This window comes from Aythya marila (genome assembly GCF_965140915.1).
Source record: "Aythya marila genome assembly, chromosome: 8".
Taxonomy (NCBI): Eukaryota; Metazoa; Chordata; class Aves; order Anseriformes; family Anatidae; genus Aythya; species Aythya marila.
Genome location: NC_139049.1, coordinates 10,795,455 through 10,805,113, shown reverse-complemented (window position 1 = coordinate 10,805,113; position 9,659 = coordinate 10,795,455). Strand labels below are relative to the sequence as shown.

Sequence of the window (9,659 nt, the reverse complement as noted above, 5' to 3'; positions counted from 1 at the left end):
CAAAGCCATATGTACAGCACAAGTTCCTCACATCACGTACTGATGTGTCCTCCAGGCCTGGGTCCTCTTGCCCTCACTTTGAGGTACAAGTCTGTATTTCTTACATATGGTGGTCAGCAATAGCATTAATCCTAATCCACTTGGAGCTGGAAGGCCAGTATAATACTTCTTAAAAATTTTTGAGCATCCAGGTCATTGCTTAGCTACTGGATCCATTTTCTTGGAAAAGTATGCTGCTGCTCGCTTATATTCCCCCAAGTGTTGGGGCAGGACACCGAGGGCTACAGCCTGCCTTTCATAGGTGAACAGTTCAAAAGGCTTTTCTAAACTAGACAGCCCTAAAACCAGGGCTTTCATCAAGGCTCTTTTAAGCTGACTCAGCCTTTCATTGGTCCACTGAAGGGAGCCCCTTGGTAATTCCAAAAATTCATGTGAAGGTTTCACCATTGGTCTGTAATTAGTAATCCACATGTGGCACCATCCCACCATTCCCAGGAATCCTCTTAATTCATAAACATTTTGAGTTTCTGGGAGTTGGCACGTAGCTTCCTTTCAGTATTTAACTGTCCCTTTAAGATTTCAAAACCCTAAACATTGTACAATTTCTTGTGCAATTTGAGCCTTCTCCTTCCACACTGGATACCCACTGAGTCCAAGAAAATTTCATTGTCAGTTCCAGACATTCTTCCCAAGGGTTGCCAGCTAGTAGTATATTATCAACATATTGTCTTATTCCCTTTTTGTTGTCTCCATAATTCTAATATTTTTTGCTAGCTAATCTCCAAAGATTGTTGGACTATTTTTAAATCCTTGTGGTAATACTGCAAAGTACATTGAGTTTTCCTTCCCATCTCCAGGTTCTCCCATTTGAAGGCAAAAAATTCCTGGCTCTCAGAATCAAGTGGGATGTAGAAAAAGGCATATTTTAAATCTAAAACTGTAAACCATCCCTGTTCTTCAGTGAGGGCAGTTAATAACATATATGGATTTACTACCACAGGGTGAATATCTTGACCAATTTGATTCATTCAGATCCTGGACTAACCTGTAAGATTTCCCATCAACTTTCTTAATGGGTAAAATTGGAGCATTATACTTAAATTCACACTCCCTCAACACCCCATATTCTAAAAATGTCCATATAAAAGGGACTAACCCAATTTTAGCTTCTAATTTTAAGTGATATTGCTGCAAATCTTACCAGTGCTGATCCTGGCTTAAGATCTATCCTTATGGGTTCAGCCCTCTTTGATCTTCCTGGTATTTCTTCTGTCCAAGCAATGGGAATCACTGTGTCCTCAAATTCAAACAGGATTTCTCCTTCCCCTTGTTCAGTCTCCTGTAATAACATCATTGAAGCTTGGGCAAATTTAGATTCAGGAATTAATACCTCTACTTCACCATTTTAAAACTTTATTTCAGCCACTAATTTTTCCAATAAGTCTTGACATATTAATGATTTTGGTGCACCTGACAAATATAAAAACTGTTGTTACCCATTGTTTTCCAATTTAAAATTTTAAGGGTTTAAAGAAGGGCCTTGTTTCCAACTTTCCTGTCACACCAGTAATTCTTACAGTATCATATTCTAATTCATGTTTGCTTGTATTTAAAACCAAGTAAGTGGCCCCTGTATCAACTAAACATTCTCTATCAGTTTCATCTTCCTCCAGCTTAATTTCAACCAGAGGTTCTGCTGGGGATGTTTCCTCTGGTCCTCTTAGCTCTCTAGCTTCTACGGCCGTTATAGGAATATTTAATCCCTTGGGCCCATATAGTAATGGATATTCATCTCCAGTGTCCCTCCTTCCTACAATAGGCACACTGAGTTCCTCCTGTAGGGGGGCCGCAGCAGTCTTTACCATATTCTCTTCCTTGATAACCCCCTCTAAATCTACCTCCAGGTCCTCTTCAAGGATCATAAGTTTCTTCTAGCACAGCAATCAATCTAGCATTCCCTTTCTTTTTCTGTTAAATTAACCAAGCTGCATCAAATGATTTTCCCAAATCTCTAGCATCTGCCACCTGCAGCCAAAATTCAGAGACCAAATCAAAACAGTTAGCCAAGCTGGGGACTCTAACCTCTTTTTCCTCAAACCAAATGGGGACTCTAATCCCAGTCCCTGTCCTAAACCTGCGTAGCTTTCGCTGGGTCTTATGGGCAGATACCCAAATTTTCCAAAAGAATGCCTTTGTACTTACAAAACAGTGGTCTTTGCTCAGGGCCTCTTTGGTCTGGGGATCAGTGTCCTCTCCAAGAAACCCTCAGTGTTGGCTGAGGCTCCACGATCCCAGGAACGGTCGAGGCTTAAGAGCTGTGTCCCACCTGGGTTGCCAAAACTGATAGTGTACAAGCTGGTCAAAGAAACTCTCTAACGCTCGATTTGGAGTTTTAGAAAGCAGGTGCTCTTCTATTGCAGCGCGAGGTGCACAAGGGATCACTGCACCTAGTGTACGTGCTGAGTTGCTCAAATACAAAGATTATATGCAAACAAAATATACATATTCATTAGATTTCCAAGGAGTAATCAATGTATTCATATTATCTCCCCGAAGTCATTAAAACATGCAAATGTCCCTCACACATGCACATTTGTTTCTACTGGTGATCTTTTGGGGTCTTCTTGTGCTCACTGATGGTCTTCCTCACTGTGTTTGCTGGCTGAACCCAGTTCTTGTACAAGCTTGGGCCATTTTGCTTTCTTATCTTGTTGCTTCTTCAACTTAGGCACACGTATTTTGCTTAGCTGGTTACATCTCCAAAGCCATATGCACAGTGTAAGTTCTTCACCTCATCTTCTTCTAACACATCCTCCAGACCAGGGTCCTCTCACCCTCATTTTGAGATACAAGCCTGTATTTTCTTACAGTTGAAGCTGGCTGAGTAATACAGAGTTTTTAAACTTCCTTCTATCTAACTAAACATAGCAAAGGTTAGACCTATCTGCTCATAAAACATTTTAAATTTTGCTCCATTGATGGGGGGAAGGAAAAAACATATGTCCTTTTGGTTTGGTATCAGATCTAATTTATTCCAGATACTTGTGACTTTACAGTGAAGCCGTGTGCTTACTTAACTCGGGTGGCACACATTAAAATGAGATGAACAGCTGGTAGGCTTGTCTTTTATCTAATGTGTGAACAGCAGCCTACAGAAGCTTGCAGTTCTCTTCTTTTTACCTCTGTTTTTCTGCAGAGGGTGAACAAAGCTCTGGCAGGTAGAAGGAAAATGGCGGCGTCCCACAGCCTGCCTGGAAGGGGAGCTTTTCCCCGGAGCTTTAAAACCCTTTAGGGTGCCTGCTTTTAGGAGGTTATTTTTAACCACAGTGCAATGCTGTCTGCCCTTGTGCGCGTTATGCTGCACAGCACTGAGCCCTCCTTCAGAGAAGCCAGCCCCGGCACAGCCTCCTTACCCCTCACGGGGCAAAAAAGCAGTAGCTAAGGAAGGGGATCGTTGAAAAGTGCAGCCCTCGGCCCTCCGAGGGCGAATCTGAAAGAATTTTTCCTCACAAACTGCTGGTGCAGGGCGGCCGCGCTGCCTTACGGCGCCCGGCAGCCGCCGCCGCCTGGGGGCGACCCCATGCGGGGCGCGTTGGGAGCTCTGCTTCTGCGGGCTCCGCCATGGCAGCGGTGCAGGATGTGGAGATCGACCCCGAGGGCACCTTCAAGTACATCTTGGTGCAGCTGCAGCGGCCGGGAGGCGAGGGGCAGCGCCACATCGTGAGGGGCACCAAGGCGGCCGAGTTCCACAGTGGGTGACGGGCAGCGGGGGGGACGCGACTCATGGCGGGGCCGCGCCGCCCGCCTCAGCGCCCGGCCGCCTGCCTCAGCGCGGCCGCGGGCTTCCAGGCGAAGGAGAGCCCTTCCCTCAGCCCCTCAGGAGGCAAATAAAAAATGTGGGGGATGATCCATGGTCTCTGCTGCCATTTCCAAGCCCTACAAACCGTTAGCTGAGCGCGACGCGCTCCCCAAGTGATATAAACATAAGTGCAGGCTGTGCCTATCTAGAGAAACTGCCCTTTGCCTCACAGGCAAACGAAGGAAATGGGAGGAAAAATAGTTGAAAATAGCTGAAAATAAGAGTTCTAGAGTGCTTGATGCACAGCACAGCTTCTAATAGCTCTAACTGTTCTCCTTGCGCAGATCACATATTTGAAAAAGTGAATCCTGAAATGGAAAAGCTGGGATACGAATGCAAGTGCCTCGGAGGAGGGAAAATTGATCATAATAGCAAAGACAAGAAAATTAGGGTATTTGGGCTCTCTACAGTAAGTGCCTCTCCTGTATTCCGTCAAATCTTCTTGTTGTTCTGGGATTTTTGTTTTATAGCACGGTGGCTTTCAGCACTTTAAATCAGAGTGTAAACATTAACTGGGAAACTTGCCTGGCTTGCTTGTGGGGTAGGTTAGAAAAACATTGTTTTTAAAGGCAGGAGACCAAAACAAAAAGAACAGATAATGCTGAATGATGATTATAATCAAGGCTAAAAGTAGAAGTTAGCATTTCTTAACTCAGAATGTGTCAGGCTTAGAGCCAGAGTGGGAATGTTTTCAGCTGTAGGGTCCTGATCCAGCTGTAGAGTTGGCTGGCTGGAAAGCAGGACGCTTCTGTTCTGTGCAAGTTAAATTTCTTTGTGAAAAGACTTATTAAGTGGTAATAACTGCAAGTAAAGATTATAGGCTTTTAATGTAGACAAATCCAACGTGATTCTATTAAGTTAATACAAATTTTTATGGAAAGTGATGGCTACTTCACATGTGCTAACCTTAACATGATGAGCAGTCAAAGCTGGGCCTTGAATGTGTTAAAGTGTTTCTAAATGTTACTGCTGCTTTTGTTCCAAGATAACTCCTGCCACCTGGAATCACATGTTAAAAAAAAATATTCCTTAAGATCTGTGTGCTGAGGGAAGGCAGTGGGTAATACTCTGTCGAGGTCTCTTGATTGTGGATGCCCTTTATAATTGCATTCTGGATGAGACTTTACACCTGCATTACTAAATAAGCTGCCAATTTAGTGTTAGAAGCAGCAATCAGATCTTGCTCTTGTAACCCAAAGTCTATGGAAAGTACCTTGTTTCTCTGCTTTTGGTACCTTGAGGCTTACAGATGAGCCCCAGGTGAAATAATTTTACTACCATGAGGGCTTCTGTTTGGTAGAGACATGGAGATTCAGAAGACCTCAATAGTAGGCTATAGGTTTGTATATTAATTATTTTGATGCTTTTCTTCACTTGGAGATTTGCTGTCAGTCTCTAAAAACAGCACTATCTTAGTGTTTTATGAAAATCAGAGAAACTTCTTTTGAAGTAGATGATGTCCTGTTAATTTGCAAAGCTGAGTGGTGTCTTCAAAGTGGTTACCAAAGCAAGAGTGATCTATAGATCTGTGATGTAAAGCTGGAAGTATAAACCTGCAGTATTTTTTATATAGTTGTGTGTTCTGGTATTTTTGAAAAGCTTGGGTTTTGTAATGCATCAGTTTCATCCTGTGCAGTTTTAACACTGGCTTACTTAAGTTGTTTCTTCTGAGGCAGAGTCAGTGATGAATAAGTATATTTTGTATGATAATGCAATCTTGAACTATTTTCAGTGTTCTGAGCTAAATGTTTCCTAATAAATATTACTGGAAAGTGACAGTAACTTCTAAATAACATTTTTTATCAGCAGACTACACTTGTGCAGTGAAGTCTTTTTGACAGGGGGAAAAACTATTAATCTGGATTTATTTCAGAATTATAGATAACTTCAGTCATTCAAGATGAGGAAAAGGCACTTTCTACCACATCTCTTAAATTTCAGTGCAGGACTAAAACTGATCAGTGATTTAAATGAGGCTTAAAAATGAGATGGGTCATCTGACCTTGCCTTAATTTGGAGTTTCAGTGGCAAAAAAAAAAAAAAAAAAAAAAAAAGCACAATTAAAATTATGCTATTACCAACCAAGGAAAAATTACAAATACATAAAACATGGAAAGTGTGGTTTCTTTGGTGGCTAAAATAGTACTCAGATGTTCACACATATGGCTTCATGTTCTGTTTTCTTTCAGCTGAGCCAAATCAGATGCTCGTATGCTCATACATTGAAATAGGTCAATATACTCTGATTTAAAAAGAACATTCAGTAAATATTATGGTTGAGGGGTTGGGAGCATTTTAAAGCAATCTTTCTGCTGGAGAAATTACGGTGTAAAAAAAAAGTGCAGCTTCTGTTACTGGAGATTGACTCATTTGTTTTCTACAAATTGGGGCGGAGGGAATTGGAGATGACAATAAAAAAAATAAAATCTGATATAAAATCTGATACTGCAAGAGCAACTCTTTTAGAGCCTATGTTTATTTCTAATTTGTACTTGAGCTACTTGCAGTGTCAAACCACGTAACTGGATAATTTGTGTTGACAAGAACTCAATGGTCCTGTGGAGTTGCTTTCTGTACTTGTCTAATAAACTCTTGTTCTTTCTTGCAGGGCTATGGAAAAGCAGATCATTCAGTGACTGTAGAGATATTGAAAAAAGTGTATACAGATTATGAAATTACATGGTCAGATGACAAGAAATAAATTGGCTACTTACGAATGTGACATGCAGTTCAAAACTGGTAACTTTTTGAGTTGTATTTCAATAAAACTACACGTCTGTATGCATGTTATAAATCTGGAGTAACTGGTCTCTGCTGTAATTTATAGCACTGTTAGAGATACCTGGGGATTACTTACTTTTCAAGTCATTCCTTTGTGCAAATTTTGCGGTTCTCAGCTTTTTTTCATGCTCCTTTTGACTTGCCACCTAATGAAACACTCCCACATCATCTTACCTCCAATTTTTCATCTAGTTTTATCTCACTGATGCATTGCAGGGTATATCTGGATTTTGCCATCACCTTTAATGCCCCAGGACCAAACCTGTGCTCTGATCCTTTTGTCTGTGGTGTTTTCATTTTTTTTAATTTTTTTTTTTCAATTTCTCTTCTGGCTGTTCAACTTTCTTATTCACACTTATAAAAACTGAAGGGGGGGCAATAATGTAAATCTTCTCATTCTGATTCTTCTGTTCTTCTTTTATTTCTCATGAGCGTAATGAATTTTTCCTTTTCTAGGACTATAATTACCAACCCAACCAGAACTGGTATACCTAGGCAGGGTCAGGATTAATTTACGGGCACCTGTTTCCACCTGTTGAAGCAAGTTTTTGCCCTTCATTTGTGAAGATGCTGCAATTTTCACTTTGTTTCCTGTTGATCTTCTGTTGAATGCTGTTGTGGGTTTTCAAAGCAGTACCTTTTCTCTTGCTCACGCTGTTGACTTGCAGTCATCCGGAGATCTCTGTGTATAAATCCTGATTGCTGTGACCCTTATGCTTTTCTGACAGTATCTGTAGTCTCCAATAGCATTTTCTTTTCAATGTGAAGAAACCAGAATGAAATGGGAGAGGTGTTAGTCCAGTTTCTATCACGATAATAAAGCAGTAACAGAATGATTTCGCTTATCCCTCCATCACTCTCCCGTACATTTGTTTTGATATTTAATCACTGGTGCTCTTTTTTTACATTGAGGTGTGGTTCCTTTTAAGGTCTCAGAGTTAATCCCGGGTCCTTGTACGCTGCCTGTGAGTCATGTATATATACATCAGGAGTGGCTGCCTCTTCTTGGAATATAACTTGCCATCAGTTCAGCGTATTTGCAACTGCCTCCAGTTGGATCACGGAATTTTGAATAGCTGGATTGGCAGCAGCGACTGATTTCTTGTTTAACTCTTCATGTGTCCAGGTGAAAGAAATGGTAAGTTAGGTACTACAGCATCCAGTGTATGATGAAGGGCACCTGATGGCCTTTTTTGACTTACTGATCACCAGAGGCTGCGCAGAGGGGAATCCTGTTCTCATCCTCAAACCTTTTTGTCACACTCCTCATTAGAAAAAATTCAGGTATTTCCATCCCGATAATCACCCAGAAGCAAGATACGAACCTGGTGCTTCAGGTCTCTTGGGTGGTCTCTGCTTTCCCTATGCACAGACTCGACTTTCTCCTCCAGTGCCTCTGTGTGCTGCTGTATTTATCTGCTGTTTGTGCTTGTCTTTATGCTTCTGTGCATTGCTCTTCTGTCTGTGCCACTTCAATTGCTATGATAGCATTGGGTTTTTCTTACCAAGATTTTGATTTCAGAAAATGATTACTCGCCTCTGTACCTAGTTACCAAGAATAGCATGCAAGTCAATAATTTGCAAATTGAGCGCTTCCCACTTGTATTTTCCTCAGGGCTTTTTTTCCCCTAACATTTAGCAAAGTAACTGTAACGGATGCCATTTAACTAGTGCCAGTATACAAAACCGATTTGTTTTTTTAATCCTGTCATTTCCCAAAATTAGCAAATAGTCTTCAAGAGGAAGTCATCAGTTAAGCACAGCGCCTGCTAAAGTAAGCAAGCTTTTTCATTTAGTTTCCTGAAACATTTTATGACAGATTTTAATGTTTCTCTCCACAATACTTACGAGAAGGACATAATTTAGACCGGATTTCTTATTGTAATGACTCTCTTAAAAAGTAAGGGGATGGAGCCAGGGGAGAAAAGGGGTGACTTGGAAAGAGCTGAAAATTGAGTTGCCAGTTGAACGCTTTGTTTTCTCATCCAAGAAACTGAGCCTGATGTTTGTATTATCAGAAAGAGATTTTTGAGGGTCTTCTAAATTCTTTTATTTTCTACTGAAATTTAACTTGGGGAAATGCTAATTACCCTGGCAATTAAGTAGATGTACAAGTATTACAAGATTTTTTTTTATTCCAGATCATGAAAAAAGCAGGAAACTGGTCATAAGGGTGGTGATGATTTGGCAAGGGGAGAAAGCCTTACTGGTTTCCCTAATCTAAGAACAACTTCATTACTGATGTTAAAACATCAACAGCACAATTAGCCCACAAAACTGTTTAATTCTGCTTCCTCTCAGAGAGTATCTATGGGCAGAAGAACAGACTAGAATTCGTCTGAACTTATAGAGATCCCAATGCTGATTTTACCCGAGAAAAATATCCTGTATTGATTCACTTCTGTAATGTTAAAAATGGGAACTTAATTCCACTGTTGGGATTCCTGTTTTGCAGGTGCACGATCATTGTGATTGTGGCTCTAGCGGTCTTCACTTGAAAGTCCTAAAAATTCTGATTCTGTATTTGTATGAAAACTGAGCTGCTTGAGCAAGCCAAAAATAAAATAAGGATGCTGAGCAAAGGAATATTATTAAAACTGAGGGTGAGATTGATCATGTAATATTTTCCAGATGAAGCATTATAGTAGGCAATTCTAAGTGTCTTCTTTATTCAAAAAATACATAATATTCTTGTTCTTCATCATATTTATTGTTACAGGGGTCAGGATTTCTTATGACTTCAGGTACCCTTCTTGGAAACATCTCTAGACCTAGCAGGTGTAGAACAAGCTATTTCAGTCGCTGTGTAAGCAGTGATTTGTTTTAAGGCTCAGGTATGGAAAATAGCAAGTGGTAGCGATGTTTCCAACTTCCCAGTTTTGACAAAGAACTGTTAACACTACTTCATTGATGTGCCGAAGCTAAAACTTCCTTTTGTTTTTCTGTCTGTAGTCGGTACTTGTCTGTCATCGGTAGGTTTCAGACCTGATGCAGAAAAATCCCAAAGCACAATCACAGC

General features: G+C 40.8%; 1 protein-coding gene across 1 annotated transcript; it reads left to right on the top strand.

The window, feature by feature from the left end:
• Positions 1–3,376: 3,376 nt before the first annotated feature.
• LOC309880969 (14 kDa phosphohistidine phosphatase-like) lies at positions 3,377–6,677 on the top strand. Its single transcript, XM_082766460.1, has 3 exons — positions 3,377–3,751; positions 4,144–4,268; positions 6,468–6,677. Exons 1-3 carry the CDS (start codon positions 3,622–3,624, stop codon positions 6,558–6,560), a joined length of 348 nt encoding a protein of 115 aa, XP_082622586.1. The 5' UTR covers positions 3,377–3,621; the 3' UTR covers positions 6,561–6,677.
• The last annotated feature ends 2,982 nt before the right edge of the window (positions 6,678–9,659 follow it).

What these genes read in the sequence shown, in the direction of transcription:
- LOC309880969 (XM_082766460.1), top strand. Translation starts at nt 3,622, where the DNA reads ATGGCAGCGGTGCAGGATGTGGAGATCGACCCCGAGGGCACCTTCAAG. An exon ending in CAAGGCGGCCGAGTTCCACA is followed by an intron (nt 3,752 to 4,143) that starts GTGGGTGACGGG and finishes CTCCTTGCGCAG; the next exon opens with ATCACATATTTGAAAAAGTG. An exon ending in GGGTATTTGGGCTCTCTACA is followed by an intron (nt 4,269 to 6,467) that starts GTAAGTGCCTCT and finishes TCTTTCTTGCAG; the next exon opens with GGCTATGGAAAAGCAGATCA.